Here is a 24968-nt window from a genome sequence, read left to right on the forward strand (position 1 = left end):
TATCAGCGACACTACATCGGAAGGACCCGCTGACCTCATCCAACCTCAACATGTAAGTTGCTTCCGTACGGAAACACACTTCATGATAGCCTCCTCTCATGCCTCAAGCCCAAGGAACAACAAGTTGCGCATGAAATGAAATGAGCAAATCTTGTCAACCGATGTCAGCAATTTGCCCCTTCACACAAGGGGCAGGACGGATGGGGTGAACAGCCAGCGGAAAGACGCCGCACCAGCAGCGGCAGCAAAGCATCACCGCCGACCGATTCTCAACCTCATCAACCTCGTGCCACGCCCGCCCGCCCTCCAATATGGCGCGCCGAACGTACAACATCGCCATGGTCAGCGACTTCTTCTTCCCGCAGCCCGGCGGCGTCGAGTCGCACATCTACCAGCTCTCCAGCAAGCTCATCGACCGCGGCCACAAAGTCATCATCATCACCCACGCCCACGATGACCGCAAGGGCATCCGCTACCTCACAAACGGCCTCAAGGTCTACCACGTGCCCTTCTTCGTCATCTACCGCCACACCACCTTCCCCACCGTCTTCTCCTTTTTCCCCATCCTGCGCAACATTTGCATCCGGGAGCGCATCGAGATTGTCCATGGCCATGGCAGCCTCAGCAGCCTGTGTCATGAGGGCATCTTGCACGCCAGGACCATGGGGCTGAGGACCGTCTTTACCGATCACTCGCTCTTTGGCTTTGCAGATGCTGCTAGCATCTTGACCAACAAGCTGCTCAAGTTTACCCTGAGCGACGTTGATCACAGCATATGTGTGAGCCACACGTGGTGCGTCCACTTTTACCCCCGTGGCCATCTTCACACATCCTCTGGCTAATCTTCCACCTCTTCCCTCCAGCAAAGAAAACACCGTCCTCCGCGCCTCCCTCGACCCCCTCATGGTCTCCGTAATCCCCAACGCCGTCGTCGCCGAAAACTTCCGCCCCCGCGACTATCCCTCGTCTCCCGCCACGGGCTTCGCTTCGGACCCGCCCCCCAACCGCCTCGGCCCCAACGACATGATCACCATCATCGTCATCTCGCGCCTCTTCTACAACAAGGGTACCGACCTCCTCACCGCCGCCATCCCGCGCATCCTCGAGAACCACCCCAACACGCGCTTCGTCATCGCCGGATCCGGCCCCAAGGCTATTGACCTCGAGCAGATGATCGAGACCAACGTGCTACAGGATCGCGTCGAGATGCTCGGCCCCATCCGCCACGAGGACGTCCGCGACGTTATGATCCGCGGCCACATCTACCTCCACCCCTCCCTGACCGAGGCCTTTGGCACCGTCATCGTCGAGGCGGCCAGCTGCGGCCTGTACGTCGTCTGCACCCAGGTCGGCGGCATCCCCGAGGTCCTCCCCTCCCACATGACAACCTTTGCCAAGCCCGAGGAGGACGACCTCGTCCTAGCCACCGGCAAGGCCATCACCGCCGTCCGCGCCGGCAAGGTGCGCACCGAGCGCTTTCACGATCAGGTCAAGAAGATGTACTCGTGGGCAAACGTGGCCCTCCGCACCGAGCGTGTCTATGACGGCGTCACCGGCACCATCCCCGAGGAGGCCTTTTACGGCTTCGACACAGGCGGCTACAATGGCAGCCGCGTCCGCAACTTTGCCCTCATAGACCGCCTCAAGCGCTACTACGGCTGCGGCATATGGGCTGGCAAGCTGTTTTGCCTCTGCGTCGTCATCGACTACCTTTTCTTTCTCTTCCTCGAGTGGTATTTTCCCAGGGAAAACATCGACATTTGTCCAGACTGGCCGCGCAAGACTCTCGTCACGCACACCAAGAAGGGCGGGAGGAGTAATTGCTCTAGCGGATCGCACGGAGCCTCCAAGTTAGATTAATAGCCGTCATTTTGGGACTGACAGGGGGAACAGGGCGGTCAATGGGCACACTTGTGAACGGCGCAACGGAACCTTTTCATGGAGCGTTCATGACACATAAGGTCTGCCTTTCACGATATCTGCCGTCCAGCATTAGACTACTCATAAGGCTATCTACCCCCTTGGCCGGAACAGCGTTGAATTATATTGGTTTGACGCGCTGTTTCTGGAATCGCTAGAGTCGTGTGGAAAAAACAACGCAAAGTGACTCTTCAAGCCTCTCAAACCTTCACAGCCGTCCACTGTCAAAAATGGCAGTTCAGCGAGCCAATGCCGCTTCACCCCCTCGTCCCAATGCGTCGCCTCTTGACGACACTCGTCGCTGTGTGGTTACCGTCTCCCGCCAGCTCATCTTCATCCTCGGCCGTGTCGTCCGCCGGCGTCGCCACGCTGGCCTGGCGCGTGCTGGACAGGGGCGGCACGCCGCGCTCCTTCTCGGCGCTCCGCAGGTCGCCCAGCAGCTTCTCCACCTCGACAAACATGCTCCGCGTGTTTTTGACGACGCCGTTCTCGTCCAGGTGGTAGCCCACCACCTCTTCCTCCTCGTTCTGGGAGCGCTTCATAAAAAACTGCCCCGGCCCGCGGTCCGGGTCGGGGTTGTACATGATGGCATTGCAGAAAATGTGGACGAGCTCGCGCTCGAGCTGGGCACTGTTGACGATGCCCTTGGGCGGGACGAGGTCTTCGGATACTGGCAGCCAGACGCTTGCGGTGCCCGGGTCACCGCCGGGAAGGCTGCTCGCTGCCTGGACGGCCGCCTTGTTCCCCTGCTTGATGGCAGCCCGGATCGATGTTATATCCTGTGGCTGAAGCACAATCTGGCGATAACCCGGCGCGTCTTTTTCGCGGACGCCAGTCGCAAACATGTTGGCGTGCCGGTGGCTCGAGATTTGGTCGAGTGCCGACGACGACACCTTTGTGAAGCCTCGGGTCCAGAGCACCTGGCTCGACGACGACGGCGGTTCAGGCGGCGTCTCTGGCCGCTTCCGTTTGGCCAGCCGAGACGAGACGCTGCCAGGTGTCACCATGTGTGCTCGTCCATGCACGCTCTCGTCCGTCGTCGTTTCGCCCGCGTCGTCATGCGGCCGAGGCGTCATAACCTCCTTCTTAATCTTGGCAGATAGTGATGAATAGTCCATGGACAGCTCGTCCGCCTGCGACGCCTCCGATTGGCTTCTCCTGCTGACAGAAGGCGTAGCACTCGCCGGTGGGTTGCGTGGCGGTCGACCACGAGGCCTTGACGCAGAGGGCTCTGGCTGAGGAGTCCGTTTGGGGTGCATCTTCTTCCCGGCCTTGGGTGTCTCCGATGTGATGGAAGTCGCTCGAGGAGGGGGGCTCACAGGCTCGTATGCCGGGCTTTCTGGCTCTACCACGATTGGCCCCGGAGTCGAGGGCGTCGAGTGCGAGGCCCATTTAGTCCCAAAACCTCGAGTCAGCGCCGAGGGGGTGGTGTATCCAGGCGTCCGAGGTGCTGCCACAGGGCTGAGGCGCTTGGCTACGGGCGTCCCGGCAGCTTGTCGAATGATGTGCTCGGGGATGGCAGGCCGAGGCGGTTTGGCCCCGTACGGAGGGACAAGCAGCTTGTCCTTCTGGGAGGCAGGTAGGGCATTAAAGGTATTGGTAGAAGGGCGTTGTTGGGCTTTTGGTGCGGCAGGTTGGGGCTGCTGTTGCCATTTCTGAGCGGCCGCAACAGGCCCAGGGGCACCTTTGGGCGGTGTCGGAGATGCGGAAACAATGGGTCGTGGCGTGGGATGCTGGGCTTGCTGCGGCTGGATCGGCCGTCCAGGAGGAATGACGGGTGTTGTCGACTGCGGCCGAGCTGACGGCGGAGCAGGCGCAGATGCCGACTGAGGAGGTCCTGGCTGTGACGGGGCGGCCAAGGGCCCAGTGGTCTGAGGTGGGGGAGCTGGGTTCTTGCCTACGAGAGGCCGAGTCTGCGATGCCGCGCCAGGTGTCTGCCCGGGGGCCTGGCCTTGCTGCGGGTGTCGCTGCTGAGGCTGCTGACCTTTTGGTGCGGCGGTCGCTTGAGTTGGCGCGTTCTGGTGAAGCTGTCCCGCTGGGGAGGTCTGGCTAGCCTGGGGGGTCTGGCCAGCCTGGGGAGGCTGGTATGGCTTTTCCCACTTCAAGACCCCCGTCGGCGTGGTTGGAAGAGGGGTGGCCACGACGCCATCCTTGGGCTTGCTGCTGGCCTCAGGTCGCGGCGAGATGGCGGGTTTAGGAGGCTGAGCCGGCGGCTGCAAAACTCGTGGCGCGGCCTGGGGGGGACCCGCTGGTGGCTGCAGAACCGAGCCCGGTCCATTTGCCGGCTTGAGCGAAGGGGACGGTCGCACGGGAGGGGTTTTTGCTTGTAAAGGAATTGGTGGTGTGATGGTTGGTTGGGCGACGGACGGAGTTGTTGGTGGCTTCGTCGGCTGGACTGGCGTGTTGGGGGTTAGTCCACGCTTGATGCCAGCCGCTGTGCCCGGAGTCGGCGGCGGCAAAAGTGACTGGCTGGGCGTTTGCGATGACGCGGGGAGCTTGTTGTCGCGAGGGGCGAGGGCCGGCGTGCCGTTTTGACTGGCAGCTTTGGCGAGCCTCTCCTTTTCGTTCTTCTCGAGGACCTGGATCTGGCTCTGGATAGTGACAAACTGACGCTCGTCTACTCGGATCTGCTCGACAATATGCTCTCGGTACCGGGCGTACAATCGATCGATGAGGGCGGGAAGCCTCTCGATGTGCTCGTGAGAATCCTTCAACGACGGCAGCGGAGGCGTGCCGAGCTTCCTCTTGCGCGACGCGGGGGACGAGGGCCCATCCGCAGTCTCCTGACGCTCGGCCTCGCTCTTGAGCTCCTGGCGCAGCAGCAGCAGGAAGAGGTGCTGCAGCGCCTCGGGCGTCAGCCGCGCCGGGTCGTACGTGTCGCCGCCCTTGATGAGGGCATTGTTCTTGAGCAGCTCCGAGATGCGGGCAAAAGCTCCCGTGTCGACCCCGTGCGTCAGCAGCGACTGGAACAAGAAGAGCGACTCGAGGGGCGTGTAGGCTGCCGGGTTGTTGTTGTTCATGCCCCACGGTCCTCCTCGCCAGCGCCCGAGGGGACCTTCGCGCTTGGCAAGATGAATCGGCGCCACGGTTGCTCTCCAGTCCCGAGACGAGATATCGCAGCCCCCGTCGGTCCCCTACGTCATTCCGAGGCGCGCCTTCGTTTGCAGGCAACTTCGAGTCTCAGCGCACCGTCGTGGGCGATTTCATTGGGCTGGCGGTGCGAGTGTAATTGGTGCTTTCTTTTCAATGAGGCCGCCTTCGTCGGTCGCCAATCGCGGGGGGATCTTGATTTTTATCCCTCCGGGGATTCCTTGTCGAGCCCGTCTGGCCTGAAATCACGTGATGTGGCGCAAGGTTGAGGTTGTTTTGGAAATTTTTCAAGATCAAGAGGGGAAGGAATTCCGTCGGCCATGAAGACGTTCTGGCCCATGCAGAGTCACGTGATGCTCAGTGCCCCAACAACCAAGCCGCGACTACTTTGTGCCCCTTCAATCCCGCAGACGAAAACGGTTGCACTGCTCCTCTCTTGCCTGTTCTCGGCACTTGCGCTCGCCAGATGCTCTTCATTACTACTCAGATCACCCGGAAACCGAACGACATCAAGGAAGAGACCTCACACGAGGCAGTCCTTTTTGGGCGCTGACGGCGCCCAATCAACCAAGTCTACATCTACATGGCTGATAAAACCATAAAAACGCCTGGTATCATGTTCCCGTGAAACTGTTCACTGAGCAAACCCCGTCCCCAGAGCAAGGCTTCTATTACCCGCTCTTCCGTGTTGAAAGGGCACTCCAGAACGCCATGACCCCATTCCACCCCTGGTGGATCACCAACCCACATTCAATGCTGTTGATAACACAAGAAATTGAAAGGAACGTCACGGCGAAGATGACGACGATGACGTCGAGCTGCCCGTCGAGCTGCGGCGGCGGTCTTCTTCCATGTCCTCATCCCCCCTCTCCTTCGCACGATGAGAGAGTTGCAGCTTCTCATCGAGCAGTGTAACCAGTCTCTCCGAGTATTCATCCAGAAGCCCACTCAAGACCGTCTCGTTGATGGCTTTGCTTCGAATTGCCCGGTCGCCGAGCGCCGTGGCCGTGAGTCGCAGCTCGTGGTCCAAGTCGGTCAGCACGTCGGCGGTAATTGGCTCCGACGACGACAGCTTCTTTCTGTAGGTTCTCAGAGCACGGCACGTCTGCTCCGTTGCCGTGTTCAATGAGCCGAAGCCGTGAAGTGATGTCGAGGACGTCTTCTTCCGAGCGCCTTTGCCCGCGGCTGAAAGCGAGTGGGTTCTAGACCTTTCCGACTTGGGGCTGGGTGGAGGGCTATCGGGCTGGTTTCCGGTCGATGGACGCCGGCGTGATGGCGTGTCCTCCATAATCGTACTGTTGCATGGGCTGGATTGCAGTGTTGAAGTTGGTGTCCGTATGCTTGTCGGGTTTGCGCCCAGATTAAGTCGAGATGACCGGCGCTGCAGTGATCGTGAAGGCGATCGACGGCCTCCCGAGCTAGGTGGTCGCTGAAATTCGGCAAGCTCTACTTTCGAGAGCACTTTCCTGAGCGTCGGCCGAGTCGAGTTGGCCTCCTTGATTGGTGATGGATCCCTGCTAGTCAGTCTCGACGAGAGGTCGCTAGAATCAAGCGCCCAGATCATTATTGTCCCGTCCGACCCAACGCTCACAATCTTCCTCGTCCCATCATCATCGTCAACCAGGCACACCCCGTTGATGGCCTCCGTATGTCCCCACTCCCGATCGAGAAACGCACCAGAGCTGGCATCATAAATTCGTACAGATTTATCCGTGTTTGACGACCCAAGCAGGAACTCCATGTCCTTGGGTGCCCACTGCCCGACGGACAGGGACTCGAGGACGGTCGACTCGACGCCACCTTCATCTATGCATTTGAAGCACGAGAGTTGCCGCCCTGTCGAGACGTCGAATTGGCAAATAGATCGGTCGAGGAGGGAAACGAAGATGGTCTTGTTGTCCTGGCTCATGGCCATGGAGGTTGGAGAGGCCCGGAGAGATATGACCCTGGACAAAATGGCCGCGCGAACGTCCGGGTCGCCTTCCTTGGAGACCAGGTCGTGGACCTGCAGTGTTCGATCCAGCGAGCAGGTAATGACCTTGTCTTCCGTCGGTACGAGGACCTGGACAACCTTGGCCGAAAACTCGAGAGTTTGGAAGTGCTCAATGTTGCCGTTGGAATGGCGATGGAAGAGCTGGGTCGTGCGGTCTCTGCCGCAACATGCCATGATGAATTTCGAGTCCTCGTCAAAGATGCAGATGCACTTGCAGTCTGAGGAATGCGCTTTGGTATCCAAAATACACTCTTTCGAATCAGCATCAGTGACCTTTAGGATGCCCAGGCGATCTGCGGTAACCAGCAGCTTTCCATTGCCGGTGGTCTGGGCGCATGTCAGCTTGTTCACGAATTCCAACTCGCCGTCCAGCTCGGCTGCGTCCATGGGAACCTCGAGGGTCGACTTGATCTGGCCGTCGAGGTCCCAAAACGTAAAGTTGCCCGAGTATGACCACGTCGCGAAGGCAGCATTGGCCTTGTTCGGCTTTCGAAGAGCCTGGACGCCTGCGATTGGTTGTCCGTGTCCCGGCATCGGAATATGCGCGACTGCCTCGGCTTGCTGCCCGGGAACATAGTCGGCAGTCCAAAGGTCAATCGATTGCTTCGAGTCAATCGTCACGAGCATGTCGGGAAGAAACCCCAGTGCCACGATGCCTGAAGACGCTTCCGCGACGGACAAGATGCTCTCTGCGCGGCCGTCCATGACTCCTGCCACGTCAAGAGTCGCGAAATGGCCATCTCTCCCTCCAATGTAGGCAACATTGCCGCGAATGTTGATGGTGCTGACCGAAAAGTCCAGGCTCAGGACCTTGACGAGCTTCATCTGCCCATCGTCATTGTGCAAGATGCAGACGTCCCCTGTCTCGGTGCACACAATGAGCTTGTTGCCGTCGACGGCCGCGCAGCTGAAGGTGGCCTCGAGCAAATCGCCGAGGAGCATGTTGCGGCCCGGCAGGGGTCTTTGCGCCGTTGGGGTGTTGGGAGGCGGCTCATTCGAGAACTTTTGCTTGGTCGGCGAGATGGTCGGGCCATCCTCAATCTTCCAGACCTTGACATGGCGCAAGCCTAGGGTGACGAGGCTGTTGCCCATCCACACCATGTCCCTGATGTAAGAGGTGCATTTGTTCTGCTGGAAGAGCTTGGCTGCGCCAGTGCGAGGGTCAATCTTCCATATGTAGAGGAAGCCGTCGTTGGCGGCACCGAGAGAGGCGAGATACTTGGAGTCGGCCGACCAGGCGACAGCATTGACGCCAAAGGCGTGCTCACTGATGGACACTAGCGGGGTGTCTGACGAGGCATCCTGGAGACTGAAAATCAAGACTCGGGGAGCATAGCCAGTCTCGCCGACGGCCAGATACTTGCCGTCTCGGCTGAGAGCAAGGCAGGTGGCGGCCTTGATGCGCTCTCTGCTGGTCCAGGTCCTCGACCCCGGGGAATCGGCCCAGTCGGCAGGGCTGCATTGAGATTCCCTGTGGTTGGGGGCCACGCGGTTTCGACTGTCGTTGGCCTTGGGCGTCGTCGCGGTGGGCGTCGAAGACGGATTCTGGGACGATGCCGCCGAGTATACGGGCACAGCCGAGGGCCGAGCTCGATAGAAGCGCTGTGAGAAGTGTTGGCCCTGCGCATCGACAACGACGACGGCGCCGCCGGCAAGGTAGGCAAAGAGGGAGTTGACGGTGTCGAAGCCCGTCGGTGAGCGGCATGTGGTGCCGGCAACTCGCTTGAGAGAGAGCCTCGACTCCGGCAGAGAGCGGCCGCGCAGATGACTCTTGGCCGGGCGGGGGAGAAAGGGGGAATTGGACGGCGTAAGCGTCAGTCGATTATTGTGAGAGGGAGTCGCGGCCATCCTATCGCCATTGACTCGCTCAGGGTCGCCGGGAAGCCGTCGTAAGAAAGGAGCAGGAGACTCGGGGGTGTCATCGACGTGGGAAGCTTTTGGACGAGGAGAGCACAGGGCTTGCCAGGTATCTGCGCGGAGCGGAGTCGGGAGCGGCACAAAAGATTATTATTCTTTCACAAAGAGGACAAGAAGAAAAAGAAAGAAGGTAAGTCAATGTCTGGGGCGTGCGAGGTCAGCCGCGAGAAAGCTGCGTGAAGCCGTTGGGTTAGCGACGAATCGGTGCGAGCGGCCATGGTCGCGGCAGCGACTGACTGGCAAGGACGGCCACTAAGTTAACTACTCACAGCGACAAGAGGGCCGAAGGGAAGGTGAGGCTGGTCCAGGACGATGGATGGGACGAGGTCGGGTCAGGTCACCGACCGTGATAAGTAGGGGAGAAGGCAGGGGGGGTTTCCGTAGGAGAATAGGTAAGAGAGAGGCCGGTTAGAAAAAGAGTGTGGGAGAGCCGAACGAGCGCAGCAAGTGCCGGACGAAACAAGGCTCTTCATCTGCATGCAGTTCAAATCGGGGGAGAGGGGAGGGGAAGAAAGAGAGAGAGAGACAGCCGAGGCGAGGAGCGGCCCTGCAGATTCTTTCTTGTCTCTTCTCGATTTCCTTTTTTTGCGGATGGTTGCCTTGCCATTGCCGCTACCGCCCAGACTCAGAGCGCACAGCTCCCGGACAGCTTGCTGAGCTTCTACTCCGTAGCAGCACCAGCTGCTCGCAGTCCTCCCGGGGGCTGGGTGGAGCCGGACTACAGGGGTCTCTTGCGCTAGGGCCATTGTTAGCGAAGCGGAGAGGGCGCTAACAGGTGAAAGCCTGGGCCAGGGAGTGGCGTTGCCGCTCAACCGCCGCATGCCCCGCGAGGGGCCTATCAGAGGGGCCGGTTGCAGCGCCCGCCACTGTTGCTGGGGTTGCTGGGTGGTTACTGGGGCCTAAAAATATGGCGACTCTTTGCCGTGTAACATGTTCAACCCAGCAAAAGTCATCACCACCAGCCGACAGCCTATAAAGGCACGTGGCCAGTTTTCTCTCTCCTTGTTCAATTCAGATCTTATCATCATCAATCTATTGTGCGCGAGCTCGCCTCTGGAGCTTTCAAGCGCCCGGGCTCTTTGAAGCCAGAGGACAATGCCCCGGTGGTGATGTCATCCGGGCGTGGAAAAGAATTGTCTCTCCAGTCGTCAATCGTCACAACAATAAAGCCTCGGATACTCCCGCACGCACTGGCTCGACGCTCCTCCAATCCCCTCCTGCATCCGGATGGCGCCGCAGAATTCAATATTTCCTCCATCCGGACCCGTCCTCCATTCTTGCATGTCGGCCAGCCAATCCCCCCAGTTCCAGCGGCCGATGCATTGCTCCGGTGGATTGATTGATTGCAGATGCCAGGCCGGTGTGTCGTGCTTAATCGCACATGTGCATCGTTGTGCAGATTGCCGCCGTCTTGCACACCACGAGCCGAATCACCAGTGAAGCCATGTTCGACAGGGGAGCGTCTGCTACTGTAATTACCTGGGGGCTCGTGCGCCTCACTTGTTGCCGATGAAAATTCCAAGTGAGCGCGGCATCGTCCGTCACCGTCGTCTACGTACATACTTCGTAGAACAAGACTACTTGCTGTATCCGTAAATCGTGGAACATTGCGGAAGCCGCTAAGACCTCAGTTCAACGGCTGCTCCGCAACTCCCCCCCTTGTCTCAACGCAACATGCTCGCCCGTCACCGACTCTCTGGCGGTCGCGTCGCGTTGGGTTGGGCCACGGCCGTCATTGCCTCACGAGCACGGGCTGCCGCGAGATGATACATTCTGTACATGCAGCACGATACGACGTCGATGAAAAACGCCATGCCATTCGTCACCTGTGCCCAAAGTATCTCACCCCTCGACCTGTCACTCCTCGACCTGTCAGATAAACATGGCATGGTCAGCATGTATGTACTGCCCCCAGGGGGCCCCAGTTAGTTTCATGCTAGTGGCGGATGAAGCTATCCCCCCTCGACTTTAGTCCTCACCAGATACTGCAGGCTTAGACGCGAAACGGCCATCTGCCAGTTCCACATGGCATCTAAGTTACCTATCTCTACTCCATACAAGCATCCACCTTCGTACTTCCGAATCAATGCCTGTTGCCCATCCGCGCCCGCTATCGGCCTTGTGTGGCTTCAATTTCCCCAGCCCAGCCTCACCCCTGCAGCTTCAGTCTGATGGTCATCTCTCCCCAGCCAGCCTGCCAGGGGAGTGCCTCTCATCTCACCCTCGTCTCAGGCCAACACACTCGGCATCCCTCAACGACCTAAGACTCAAGCAGATGACGGGTAGAACCAAGTCGTAGTGGATAGCCGTGACGGCCCTGCATCATCACGTTCGGCGGCTATGCTTCCAACGACAGCATCCGTCTCTGTCACGGGACCCATCCACCAGGGATACGCGGTGCATGGAATGTCTTCTATCCAAGTGTCTAGGTAATACGGATAGCCCATCATCTCACGGCATCCTCATACCGCCAGGCCCTGCTCCGAAGCCTCATCCCGCTCCAAGCGCTCTAACCCACTGCCAACCGCCCCATACACGCGCAACGGCACCGACACGTCAAAGCTTTCGCAGGCCAAACTCTCCACTGCCACCAGCACCAGCCCCCCCTTTTCGTCCTGGGAAATCTGCTCCAACAATGGGTGCGGAACTTGCGGCTCCTCAGAACCCGACGTCTCGCTGCCCTGATATGGAACCACAAACTCTACCCTAATCTTCCAGTCCAAGCTGATGCTGCTCGTCACAAACTCGGGCGTGGCGGTGATGGGAATCGTCGGGGAGAAGATGACGCGTCGAGAGTAGAGGGCGGCTTCGGATGATGCGGCGTACACTTTGCGCGTGACCCGGTGAATGCTCGACTCTGAGCGTACCGCCAGCGCCACATCCACCTTTTCCGATGTCTCCAGGGTCGCGTGAACCGCGTAGCAGGGTACGTCGGCATCGGTAAAGTCAATGGCCATGGTGACGACTTCCCCCAGCCTGTAGGCGGACCGCGTGAGCATGACGACGCCCACGCGCTGCCCGTTTCGTGCAATCTCGAACCGGTTGGGGCTCTGCTGTCCGTCGACAGCCAGGTTGCTCCTCATGATGGCAAGGTGGATTGCGTCCTTGGCGCTCGTGGCCTCTTCGAGCGCCGGCGACCGCTTGGGGTCGCTCGCTTCCGTTGGCGACAGCAAGATAGCCGCGTCTTTCCGACTTGCCACCAGCTCATCCACGTAGGCGAGAAACTCATGGCCCGTCGTTGGCAAATCACCCGGTGCCTTTTGTTGCACCTCCTTCTTGCCCTTTCCGAGGCTCTTTACCTCGGCGTCATCTCGTAAGAGGACGTACGGATTCATAAGGTCGTGTCCAAGAATCTCACCGTGGCCGTTAACACTGCCCAGGACGCGGAACGGTACTTCGACCGACCGCACGTGCTGTTCTTTGACGCCGCCAACCCGCTGCGTCCCAATCACAAGACTGTACGAGAACTTGGCCGCTTTGCCCTTGTGAGTTGGCGGCAGCCCCTTTGGTAGCTTGAAGGAGTACTCGAATGATCGGCTCTCTCCAGGCGCCAGTTGCAGATCGACAAACAGGATGGACTGGGGAGTGCTCAGGAGAGGCACCGATTTGGAGTTGGCCACTCCGCGTATCTCCTTGATGGTGCTCAGCTCTCCTCCCCCCCATAGGTCCCCGATGGTGTTGCTGATGTTGCCCCAACCAAAGCTCCGTAAAAGTCCAGTCTCTCGCTTCGAAGGCTCCAAGCCGATAACTCCTCCGCCTCGCCCACCGACCGCCGCCTTTTTCTTGACTTGTTCAAACGGCCCCAAGCTGATCAGCGAGCCGTCCAAGGAGAAGGAGCCTAGTATCTGAGCGTAGCCCATCATGAGAGATTCCGGAGCTCGCGTTTGCTGCAAGGCCATGCCCGAGCTTCGGCGCATTTGGGGCTGGCGTCCGTTGTTGCCCCTCATCAGGGGATGGGTTACGTATTCGGACGCCAGGGTCTCTGACGAATGATTGCTCACAGAGTAAAACTCGCCGCTGCTGCGCGGTGTCCCTCCAGGCGCGCTCGTGCTGGACAGGAGCCGGGCGGAGAGACGGTCGTTGGGGGCTTGTGGCTGCTCTTTTGGTCGGTGGCTCAGGTTGCCGTGATCGTTTGATCCGTCCTGTGGACTGAGCAAGCCTTGCCCTGGTAACCTCTTCGGGGTCTCCTGTGGTTCGGAGCCTGACGACATGGCTAGAGGAAATTTAAAGTCTGGCATGGGGCGAGGGGAGGCCAAGGGTGACCGGCGGAGCCCCGGCCGGCTCGGGGTGTTGGGAACAGTCGATGCGCCCGTCATTCGCCCGAATCGATCTGGAGGGTAGGACGCATGAAACATGGGAGGGGCCGCAGAGCTTTGCAGGAGAGATGCTTGCGACCAGTTAGCTCATGATGGGAGACGAGACCTGCAGGGCGACATTACCTGACTGCGGCCCCGAGGCCGTCGAGGACTGTGCCCGGGGTAGGATCTGCAGACTGGCTGCCCGGCCGTGGCCACGGTGAGGCCGTTGGGGTTTGGGACCGCCCTCGTTTCGAGTGCCATGGTCATCGGCGGCGCTCGCAGAGCCAATCGACACAATGGAGACGGATCGCTTGTGGGCGTGGCCGGAGCGCCAGTCACCGCTGCTTGGCGTGTGCGGCCATTGTATAGAACCCGACCGGCTGTGGGAGCTGGGAGCCGGGACGCTCAGCGACAAGGCCGAGCGACGATGACCTCTGACCGAGCCGGCGGGCGGCGGCGACGTCAGGCCTGAGGCGGCCTTTGCGCGGCTTTGCAAGGGAGAGACGAGCCTCTGGCGCTCGCTCGTCGGCGGGGGCTTCTGCTGCTGCGACGACGTGTGTTTTTGCTGATGGGGCTCCGGGGCGACATTCTTAAAGGTGATTGTGCATTTGACCTCCTCGCCAGCGAAGACGGTCTGTTCGCACCAGTGAACAAAGACGCGGACGTTGCTTTGGGCGTCGGGCGACATTGCGGCTTCAGCGAGAGGTGGCGGCGAGAGGGGGGCGGCCAGGCGAGTTCAGACGTGTCATTTCCGTCGACGGCGGCTCTCCGAGAGCGCAGTGCTGGCGGCGGCGGACGACGGAGGCGGGACGGAGCTGGCGAAGATGGGACAAGCTTCGGTCAACGTCATGACAGCTGGAAGGAAAATGCCCAGTCTGGCTCGTGCCCGGGGCCAATCGGCTGATCCTCGCTGGGTGTATCTTGGAGAAGCCTGTCATCGGAGCCGAGCGTGCGAGCTCTACATAGACTAGGTGTGGGTTCCGCAGGAGAGGTGGGTACACTTCTTTTTAGCGCCAACACTGCCGCGCTTTGTCATCACGGAAAAGTATCTGAAGGCGCAGAATAAGTTACATCTGAGCACTCGCCAGTTACAGTGGACGCCCGGGCGCTCTCATTGGCTCCTTGCTGTTGGCGATGCCAAGTTCCGTTTTGAGAGGATGAAAGGATTGAACCACCTCCAAGTATCAATATGTTCACCTATGCGCTCAGCTGGACAAGATATTGGAGTTGACCCTGCAGACTACACCATGCAGGAAGTTCTGCTGCCTGCGAACGTGGCTCGACCTTCTCTTGTTGTCCTTCGCCCCAGTGAACTGCCCAGTGCCCACAAGAAGCAGTTTGGGTGGTTTGAATCTCGCTTCATTTCGCGGAATATGAGGCCTCGAGCGAGAGTAGGGTACATATCAAGATCGTTATGAGGCAGAGAGCACCTCTCGTCCTCCAAGCCGAGCAAGACAAAGTAAAGAAAATGTGTCTCAGCTGCGCAAGTCTGTCAACCCCATTCTGCGCAAGTCTCTCAGTCCCATTGTAAATCCTTCCGCCCCTAGAATGGCCTTGGTTGACATTCATGCGGAATGCCATCGTGGAATCCGAACATGTGTCACGTACCCTGTTCCATGGCTAAGCTCACGTCCCTTCATTGACTTTTCTGCCAGCTGGAACCCATCTTCATCGCGAGAGCCGACTATGGCCGTGCTTGCAGAGCGTTTTTTGCCGTAAGCGAGGAGTACCTTTGCCGAAATTGTACCCAAACGGTTGGCCATTTGACTATCATGAATGATAGTTGCTTGGGAGGCATCCTCGACTTCATAGCAGTTAGGATTCGCCATGTGAGTTTTGTTCTGTAGGTAACGTAACATGCTTACCTGTTGAAACAGGAGCGAACTTGAAAAATTGTTCAACGACTTTCCCAGAAACATTCGTAGACGTCCACGTGCGGTCAACTGTTAGGGTCTCTGGTCTCGAGGGTTTTCTCCCGCCAACGGATTTGTATACGCCCCCTGCATATTCTCCATCGATGTAGAGGCTCAACCAGAGGATATTATAGGGCGCGGCAATTTTGAATTCGGATGTGATTTCAGCCTCTAAGCTGAAGCAGAGGCCCGAGGTGGACTCGATATAGCAGCGGGTAGCGGCAAGTGGCTCTGCTGTCTTCCCCGAGTTGTTGTCCATGAGGTCGTCTCTGCTCCCTTGAGGAAGCGTATCCTCTTTATTAGCGTGGTATTCGGTAGCGGTTTGACCAGCGACCTTGACGCTGACGGTCAGACCGGGAACTTGGTGAAGAACGGCCATGGCCCGAAGTTTCGAACGCGAGGTGAGGCTGAAGAGCGGCGATTCCAGGCAGCCCAGCCCCCGCTGACGATTTGCGTGTGCTTGGCCTTTGAGGCGAATGTGAGCGAACAAACAGGAGGCTGATGGAAGGGCTGTGAGGGAACGATCATGTGACTTTCATACTTTATGAAATGTCTCACTTTGATTCATGTAAATAGCGAAAGTCAGAGTCTTCCTTAGGAACCTCCTTCTCTCTTCGTAGACAATCACTTTACCCAAGTCGCACCCGACCTTGTTCGTGCACTTGTACCGTCACATATTGTCTACCAACTACCCCTCCTCAATAGATCACCGTCCGCGACGTGACTATTGATTTCGATAGTTCTAAACCGCACTTGTCGCTTTCAAACCTCACCAAAACACCCTGCAACCAAATTCTCACCTAAACCACCACACCGTCAACAACCCAATGGCTACCGCTGCCCCCACACCCGTCGATCGAGTGCCCCCCTGCCCCCTCCTCAACGCCAGCAATACCAATGAAACGTTCCGAAATGCCTTTGTTGCTAACCCAGCCGGTCTCATGAAAGAAGTCTTCCTCGTATGCAATGCCGCATACAGTATGCAAGCGGTAATCGATTCACTACGTGCCTCGACCACGACGACAATAAGGGACATGGAGGACCTCCAAACCCGCCTAGAAAACACGCTCATTTCTAAAAGTGATGGAGACGCAACGATCGCCCGTCTTATGGCAGAAAATGAAGCATACCTAAAGATCATTCAGTCAAAGGAGCTTCACACCGCACACCAGAACACCCTGATCCTGAGGCCTTCACCGGAGAGGACCCCACGCTTCTGCCGAATTTCCTCCAGCACCTCGAGTTGAAGCTCGAAATGAATAAAGATTGGTGGAACTCGGAACCTCAACGTATGGGATATGTCGTCTCATGCCTTAAAGGCAAAGCACATGACCAAGTCCGCTACAACATTAAAGATGGGGTGGTTCTCTTCGACGATGTCAATGCCATAAAAGCACCCTTCAGTCAGCCTTCGGGGATATTGACGCTAAAGCTACCGCCCAACTCAAAATCTTTGACATGAAACAAGGCCATAGATCCCTTACGACATTCCTCCCGAATGGTATGCCGTCGCCAAGCTCACCGAGTGGGATAGTGGGGCGCTCATTGCTCACCTCCGACGTGCCCTCCACGACAACGTTATCTGGAGACTTTCTCTCACTAAGGGCAAAGATACACCTACCGAACTTAGTCAATTTATGGACCTTGTCCGTATCTGCGATAACGAATGCCGTCAAGTCAATGCCAATTACTTCAAGAAAAACACCGACAACTCAGCAAGTCACAAAGCAACCTTACAACCCTCCACCACGCCACAATCGACGACCTCTAACGGCGGGGATTCAATGGATTTGAGCGTCATCACCTGGGGGGCCAAAGATGTCGCCTCTGGTCGTAGACCCCAAACGGAAGCAGAGAGAGCGGCACGCAGAGCCTATTGCACAACGCATGGACTCTGCCATTGGTGCAGCTCGGGCAAACATCGTTCCCTCAATTGCGACACCGCACCATGGAGGACGGAAAAAGTGTAGTCTCCGACGGAAGTCGCCGCAGGAGACGCAAGAAAAAGGGCGATCTACTGCTCTCTTCTCTGGACACCAACCAAGCTCATTTGCTACTGCCTTGTAACCTAATCGAAGACAATTCCACTCCGATTAAAACCGAAGCAATGCTTGACTCAGGTGCCACCGGAAAGGGGTTTATAGACGAATCCTTCGCGCACACCAACAAACTCACGCTTTATGAATTACGAAACCGTCGCCGGCTGAACGTAGTCGATGGAAGACCCTCCTCGGCTGGCGACATCACTCATGTGGTGAAGCTCAACATGGACATCAAGGGACACAAGGAGAAGATGCTTTTTTACGTAACGAAGCTTGGGAAGTATAATGTCATACTTGGAAAACCCTGGCTAACAGATCACAACCCAATCGTCAATTGGAGCACGAATGTGGTCACTTTCAACTCTGATCACTGCCGCAAATACTGCATGGAGAAAGGACAATACCAACTGCCTGTTTCTGGAGCTCCCTCTTTGTCAAGTTCTGCAACCACGACTATACTGCCACGCCCATCAATCCCCCGAAGAGTCGGCGCAGCCGCATTCCACATGCTGACCAAAAACCGCGACGTCGACGTATTCTCATTATCACTGTATGAGATCGACAAAAGGCTGGCTGAACTTGGGGTCATCACAGAAGCCTCCACCTTCGTAGAACCTAAAACACGCCGACGGGTCCGATTCGACTCTGCACTCACAGACATGGACAAGATGAACCGAGAGCTCCAGCTACAGGACGGAATCACCTCCCTTAACCCCAAGGACCAACAAACACAGGAACCTGAGCTTCCCGGAAAATAGCAGCCGATATGTACCTTTCAGGGCATCACTCGAAGACATTCACAAAGCCCTCGAACCCAAGACTTTGATCGATCCTGCAACAAAAGTACCACAACACTACCATGAATTCTTGAAGGCATTCGACCAATCAGAGGCGGATAAACTCCCCCCACACCGAGACTGCGACCACGAAATTGAACTTCAACCTGGAACGACTCCACCACATGGACCTCTGTACGGGATGTCCCAAGACGAACTTCTCGTCCTCCGGAAATTCCTTCAGGAAAACCTTGACAAGGGTTTTATACGCGCTAGCACCTCACCGGCGGCCTCGCCGGTGTTATTTGCAAAGAAGCCAGGAGGGCCTTCGTTTTTGCGTGGACTACCGAGCTCTTAACGCGATAACCATCAAGAACCGCTACCCGCTACCGTTAATCCAGGAGACACTTTCTCAGCTAAGCCAAGCCAAGTATTTCACCAAACTCGATGTCGTCGCAGCGTTCAATCGAATACGCATCAAGGAGGGTCAGGAGTGGATGACGGCGTTCAACACAAGATATGGTCTCTTCGAGAGCATGGTGATGCCTTTTGACTATCAAACGCCCCAGCTACCTTTCAAGCTCGAATCAACGAAGTCTTACGCCCATTCCTTGATAGATATTGCACAGCCTACATCGACGACATTCTCATCTACTCAGACGACCTCGCCACCCACAGACTCCACGTCAAATCAGTACTTCAAGCACTTGAAGCCGCAGGCCTACAACTTGACGTCAAGAAATGCGAATTTGAGACTACTGAAGTTAAATATCTGGGCATGATCATCTCAACCACTGGAGTACGGATGGACCCAGAGAAAGTCGACTGTCTCATCAACTGGGAGGCCCTATCAACGTCAAAGATGTTCAAGCCTTCTTAGGATTCTCGAATTTCTACAGACGGTTCATCAAGGGATTTTCACGCATCGTACGACCACTTGTTGCCCTGACACGGAAACTAGTCAAATGGAACTGGACTTCATCGTGCCAAGAAGCATTCGATATGCTCAAAAATAGCTTCACTTCAGCGCCAATCCTCAGACACTTCGACCCCGCAAGAGAAGTGTTTGTCGAATGCGACGCATCCGATTTTGTCTCTTCGGGCATCCTCTCCCAGGAAGATGATCAAGGAGTGCTACACCCAGTGGCTTTCATGTCCAAGAAGTACGACCCCGCTGAGTGCAATTACGAGATCTATGACAAAGAACTTTTGGCTATTGTACGCTGCTTCGAATGCTGGAGACCCGAACTCCAAGGCACGCACCACCAGATTACAGTCATCACTGACCATGCCAACCTTCGATATTTCATGACAACCAAGCAACTTTCAAGACGACAAGTCAGGTGGAGCGAATTCCTATCACAGTTCCAATTCGCTATCAAGTCAGTGCCTGGGAAAGAGAACGGAAAACCTGACTCACTCACACGAAGATCACAAGACTTGCCGAAAGATGAAAATGACGACCGCATCCAGTACCAACAACAGTCGCTGCTTAAGCCTTGCAACGTAGACTCCTCCGTACAAGAACAACTAAAGCTTGACCCCGAGCTCTCAGAACTCTTTGCCAATCTCTCCTGGGAACAAGAAATTGCACTATGTCCCGCCATTCTTGACGAAATTCAGCCAGAACCAATCAACCACAGAATCACAAGACTTCTAGACAAGGGCTATGAGGAGGACGAATGGTGGATGAAAATCAGGGACGAGATGCTCAAACCCCATGGCACTCCTCACTCGAAGGAAGTTTCTCTATCGGAATGCATGATAAACGAAGGCCGATTATATTTCCGAGAGAGGCTATACGTACCCGCAGGCGAACTACGGACCCTTCTCACTCAACTCGCCCACGACAGCGTCGAATCAGGCCACCCCGGGAAAAACAAGCTATACGAACTCATTTCACGCTCTTATTGGTGGCCAAGGCTTAGCGCCGATACGAAACAATTCACACGCAATTGCCACGGATGCCTGAGGAACAAGACCTCCCGGTTACGGTACCAGGGGACGTTGAAACCGCTCCCAGTTCCTTGCAAAGATGGAGGACTTGTCCGTTGACTTCATTGGCCCAATTCAGCGCACAGCTCGTGGATTCAACGCAATCATGGTGGTAGTCGATAGGCTGTCAAAGGACAGACATTTCACGCCTTGCAAGACCGACATGAAAGCACATGACTTGGCAACGCTCTTCGTACGAGATGTCTGGAAACTCCATGGACTACCGGATTCAATCGTATCTGATAGAGGACCACTGTTTGTCTCGGAATTCTGGAAAGCGGTTTGCCACCGCCTACAGATCAATATCAGCCTCTCCACAGCATATCACCCCGAAACTGACGGCCAGACGGAAAACGCTAACTCATTTCTCGAACAATACCTTCGCCAGTATGTTAGCTTTGCTCAGGACGACTGGGACGAGTGGCTCCCATTGGCCGAATTCGCAGCCCGTAACGTTGTTAGCGATTCAACGGGAATGTCTCCATTTTTTGCGAACACAGGCTACCACCCCCGAATGAGCTTTGGTCCCCCTCGCGCAATACCACTCGCGGCATCCAAAGACCTGGCAGAACGCTGCAACGAGGGGAACGAATTTGTCGCCAAGATGCAAGAAATCACTGATCTACTTCGGACAAACCTGCTCTCAGCTCAAGCCTCACAAGAACAGTTCGCCAACGCAAATAGATCACCGGCGCCAGCGTACCGAGTTGGAGACATGGTGCTACTTAGCACACGCAACATCGATTCGACCAGACCCATCCCCAAACTAGATCATAAGTTCATTGGCCCTTTTCGAATCGAGCGCGTGCTCAACCTCACTCCTACCAACTGAAGTTGCCACATGAATTAGACTCAATTCACAATTCATTCCACGCCAACCTCCTACGACCGTCACCAAACGACCCGCTCCCCCAATACAACACACCGCCCCACCAATAACGCTAGATGCAAAGGGGGAGAAACTCTGGGCGATTGAAGCAATACTGGACTCGAAACGCACAAAACAGAAAGGCTTCCAGTACCATATACTATGGAGAGGCTTCGACCTTGAGCAGGCAACATGGGAACCACTACAGAACGTCGTCAACGCTCACATCGCCATCAGAGACTTCGAGAAGCACAGCAAAAACAAACCCAGACCCACGAAACAAGAAGTGCAAAATGCTCGCCTACAGGCTCAGCAAGACGTGGAAGAATCAGAAGCGATGGAGTAAGGGAGGCCCATGTGTGAGGGAACGATCATGTGACTTTCATACTTTATGAAATGTCTCACTTTGATTCATGTAAATAGCGAAAGTCAGAGTCTTCCTTAGGAACCTCCTTCTCTCTTCGTAGACAATCACTTTACCCAAGTCGCACCCGACCTTGTTCGTGCACTTGTACCGTCACAAGGGCCTCCACTTGGTGCGAGGCAAAGCAAGGGAGAAGGAGAAAGTGGATGTTTGGGAGTGAGTTGAAAAGACGATGCACGAAATTAGATGCCTGGGGTGGTTGCTGCCGGGTGTTTGCCACTTGCCAGGTGCACGTGGGCTGCTGGAACAGAGAGGCAAGGCCCTGCTACATCTTTGAAATTTCCAGGGTCCGCACATGGACTCTCGCAGGCGTCTTCCCCTGTCACGGACCCAAATATCCTCAAGAAGCACAACGCATGGTTCTGGCCTCCCTGCTTCGACCGGGATGTGCTGGCATACGAATGTAAAACCGGGAGACTCAACGGTCTGCCAGTGACCGTCACCGTCGGCGATGCTAGTCTCTGGCCCGCAAGCCCTGGCAAAGTCGGTCTAGCAGAGCGTGGAGGAGGTTTCTTCTGACGAAAGGCAGCATGCCTCGGATTAATCAAAGCATTACAGGTGTCGAGCGCAACAACTTCACGCGCATCTCGCACCTCGCGGAGGATCATACAATGAGCCTGGAGAAATTCCAAGGCACCGCTTGGCTTCAAGGTAGTCATTCGCACCCACTGCCGATTCCAGGCTTCAGTTCAGTCGATGGCCGGTCGGAGGGGGAGGACACCTGATTCCACTTCATTAAGCGATACAGAACGGCAGCCTCTCATCTTGAAATGAACCCTTTGCTGAACGACAGGGCCGGAACGCAGCGAACCAGCTACGCCGAGATACGGGGCAGTCAGCGAGTACTCGTGGAGCCGGTAACCTTGATGTCGATAGTCCAACGATGTGGCGAAGCGTCGAGATCGAGGCATCCTGGAACCGAGGCCGAGATCTCGATGAGAACTACGCCGAAGTCGAGAGTGACGGAGCTCCAGCTCAGCTGACTGACCGCAGCCAAGCTGCGACCCATGGCGGATCAGACTTCCATACTCCGGCAAGGCAATACAGTGCCGAGGTCGAAGAGTCTGAAAGCTGGTATCTGTCCCATACGTTGTCGTTTTGTTGATGAGAAAACTACTAATGGGCAGCTGGTACTTTGTATCTTTGGAGCCGGGGCTGACGAGCTCGATGATGAGAGTGGCGGCGTCCTATTGCCCTTAGCTGCTTTTACTACCATTGTCTTCCCACCTCTAGGCGCATCCTAAGCGTTAAGCTTGTAAGTCATCCCTATTTGTGTGGTCTGTAACATGGTGCCTTAAGCACCTAGGGGCATAAGGCTACTCAAGCCACCATCACTCTTAAACATGGGCTGATTTACATGCATCACACCTGAAATTGCCAGCATGTCAACCTTTTCCTCCTCTTGAAATATAAGGAGTTAAGCTCCTCCATGAGCCCCCTAAGTCAAAGGTTCGCCCTGCTGAATCTTGGCCGCACCGTACTTCTCGAGCCGGATCGCCTGAATAGCAATAAATCCGCTGGTGTCCTCGGGGCTGAATCCCTCCAGAGTGTCCATAGAGGCCTGCGTCTCCGAGTAGAGGTTGCTCGTCTCGCTGGATCGGCCAAGGACATAAGCCCCGCCCTTGTAAACCATCATGTCGACCTTCCCTTCCACATGGCGCTGGCTGAAGACGATGCTGTTTTCTAGGAGTTCTCTCTCCGGGCTGAAGTACATGCCTGTGCAGGTCAGTATGTCGCACGAGAGCGGGAATAAGACGCCATACCATTGTACAGGCATTGAGACCACTCATTCGAGATGTAGGAGCAGATCGACTTCACTTTCGAGTCAAGGACAAGCCCCTCCAAATCTATGTGAGCAAGCCTCAATACGCTCATAGCGGGAGAATCGTAGCTGCAATCAGGGAAGTCAGTGCCAGCTCCGAAAAATGAGGCCGGTTTGCCGAGACCCATGTGAAGCCAGGGAGGACGTGTGCTCGTGGGGAAAACTTGGGTACGACGCTAGAAGAAAGCTCGCCGAGGAATGGTGCCCTCAGCTTCGAAGTAAAGAAAAGAAAGAAGACTTACCAACCGCGGCTCTTGAGCCCAATAAACCGACTCTCAACGATATCGATTCTACCCACGCCATTCCGCCCAGCCACTTGGTTGAGGGCCTTGAAGAGCTCTAGCGAACCAGTCACGGTCTCGCCGCCAACTTCCAGCTTGACGGGAATTCCTTGCTTGAACCAAATTGAGAATTTGGTCGGCTCATTAGGGGCTTCGAGGGGATCTACGTAAAGATTAGCTGCCTGCTCTTGTCCAGATTATCAAGGACAAGCACGCACCGACGGTTCTGGTCCAAATCTCCTTCGGAGGAGGGAGCTGTGGCTGTTCAAGTATGCCAGACTCATATGAACAATGCGCCAGGTTGTCTGTGAATGGTGTTAAAAGGGCCATCATCAGACAATCGACCCTTACATACCATCCATGGACCACGGGGCCTTTGGAGAGGACGACACTGGGATGTCGTTTTCAGCCGCAAACTTCAAGAGATCTGCACGGCCCCTATGACCAGTCAACAACCCCTCGAGAAAGCGAGCTCCCAAAACATGAGAAACAATTGAGTCAACGGGAGACTGACTGGAATCGGTTGAAGAATTTAGGCATTCTCCACGGGGCAATGACGGACAGGGATGGATCGCAGGCCTTCCACGCCAGCTCGAAACGAACTTGGCTGTGTGGGGTTAGTATCGCGTCGGCCTCTGGTGTCTGGTAAAACCTACTCGTTCTACCAGACGTTAGTAACAAACTCATGTTATGAACGGGTCAGGCCCAAGAATTAGAGGACAACTTACGCCCTTGCCCGTGCAGCCATGGCTGAGAATGTCACACTTGTGCTTGTGAGCAGCTCGGACCTGGGCTCGTGCAATGACGGGGCGAGCCAGGGAGGTGCCGAGGAGGTATCGGTCTTCGTAGATGGCGTTGCCTTTGCCTTGTCAGCATCAGACCTCAACAACGTCATGGCAGACAAACATTGGATGGCGCGGAAGATGAGCTCATCAACAAATTCCTGCTGCAGGTTGTCGATGACCATGCGCTCGGCACCAAGAGCGAGAGCCTTCTTCTCGACGGCGGCAAAGTCCTCCTCCTGACCGACATCGGCAAGGAAGCACTACTCCGGGTCAGGCGGTGACGTTGGGTTAGATCGGGGCGGACGTAGACGTACGACGACGGTGTAGCCCTGCGACGAATATTAGCAATGCGATCAGGATGGGGAACACTCGTAGACGCAGATGGTGGGCCGAGGATAAGAGAGAGATGCTTACCTCGAGAATGAGCCACTTCAGGATGGTCGAGGTATCGAGACCTGCGAGACGTGGTCAATTGAAACCCAAAGCCAAGGCATCTTGCGCAGCCAGGCACCGCATCGGGCGCTTACCTCCGGAGTAGGCGCTGTTGGTAGTGTTAGCCAAGCTCCATTCCACCGGAATCTGGACATCTTACAGGCAAACTCGTTTGGAAGACATGACGGCGCTGATTCTGTTGGCGAGCAAGAAGCCTGTGCTTGCAGATTGGGTATAATATATAATATATGCGGTGTGAGCGAGTGGAAGAAAAGGTTGAAATCCTGGCCGAGCAATCGGAGCAGCTGATAAGTTTTGGCCTTGGTTATTACAGCTTACGCTACGCAGTAATACGAGGCGAACCTAAGCGGGGAAGTGTGTGTGACTGACTGATCAAGGGGCAGCGCCGATA

General features: G+C 56.3%; 6 protein-coding genes across 6 annotated transcripts; 2 read left to right on the forward strand and 4 right to left on the reverse strand.

The window, feature by feature from the left end:
- Positions 1-311: 311 nt before the first annotated feature.
- HRG_02269 (PIGA (GPI anchor biosynthesis) domain-containing protein) lies at positions 312-1860 on the forward strand (the record flags this gene model as incomplete). Its single annotated transcript, XM_044860740.1, has 2 exons — positions 312-793; positions 864-1860. The coding sequence occupies 2 exons, from the start codon at positions 312-314 to the stop codon at positions 1858-1860; spliced, it is 1479 nt and encodes a 492-aa protein (XP_044724373.1).
- Positions 1861-2177: 317 nt separating this feature from the next.
- On the reverse strand, positions 2178-5127 carry HRG_02270 (uncharacterized protein; the record flags this gene model as incomplete). The annotated part of the gene is made up of 5 exons (XM_044860741.1): positions 2178-2840; positions 2925-3817; positions 3872-4175; positions 4230-5054; positions 5110-5127. 5 exons carry the CDS (start codon positions 5125-5127, stop codon positions 2178-2180), a joined length of 2703 nt encoding a protein of 900 aa, XP_044724374.1.
- Positions 5128-5797: 670 nt separating this feature from the next.
- HRG_02271 (uncharacterized protein) lies at positions 5798-8851 on the reverse strand (the record flags this gene model as incomplete). The annotated part of the gene is made up of 1 exon (XM_044860742.1): positions 5798-8851. The coding sequence occupies one exon, from the start codon at positions 8849-8851 to the stop codon at positions 5798-5800; it is 3054 nt and encodes a 1017-aa protein (XP_044724375.1).
- Positions 8852-11382: 2531 nt separating this feature from the next.
- Positions 11383-13906, reverse strand: HRG_02272 (rgp1 domain-containing protein; the record flags this gene model as incomplete). Its single annotated transcript, XM_044860743.1, has 2 exons — positions 11383-13133; positions 13360-13906. 2 exons carry the CDS (start codon positions 13904-13906, stop codon positions 11383-11385), a joined length of 2298 nt encoding a protein of 765 aa, XP_044724376.1.
- Positions 13907-20107: 6201 nt separating this feature from the next.
- Positions 20108-20776, forward strand: HRG_02273 (integrase core domain-containing protein; the record flags this gene model as incomplete). Its single annotated transcript, XM_044860744.1, has 1 exon — positions 20108-20776. One exon carries the CDS (start codon positions 20108-20110, stop codon positions 20774-20776), a length of 669 nt encoding a protein of 222 aa, XP_044724377.1.
- Positions 20777-22674: 1898 nt separating this feature from the next.
- Positions 22675-24739, reverse strand: HRG_02274 (arginosuccinate synthase domain-containing protein; the record flags this gene model as incomplete). Its single annotated transcript, XM_044860745.1, has 13 exons — positions 22675-22952; positions 23000-23127; positions 23301-23502; positions 23558-23644; positions 23695-23777; positions 23854-23946; positions 23996-24000; positions 24068-24198; positions 24246-24384; positions 24439-24453; positions 24539-24579; positions 24652-24665; positions 24717-24739. The coding sequence occupies 13 exons, from the start codon at positions 24737-24739 to the stop codon at positions 22675-22677; spliced, it is 1239 nt and encodes a 412-aa protein (XP_044724378.1).
- Between the last annotated feature and the right edge of the window lie 229 nt (positions 24740-24968).

The sequence above is a fragment of the Hirsutella rhossiliensis genome (assembly GCF_020360975.1).
Source record: "Hirsutella rhossiliensis strain HR02 chromosome Unknown scaffold00002, whole genome shotgun sequence".
Lineage (NCBI taxonomy): Eukaryota > Fungi > Ascomycota > Sordariomycetes > Hypocreales > Ophiocordycipitaceae > Hirsutella > Hirsutella rhossiliensis.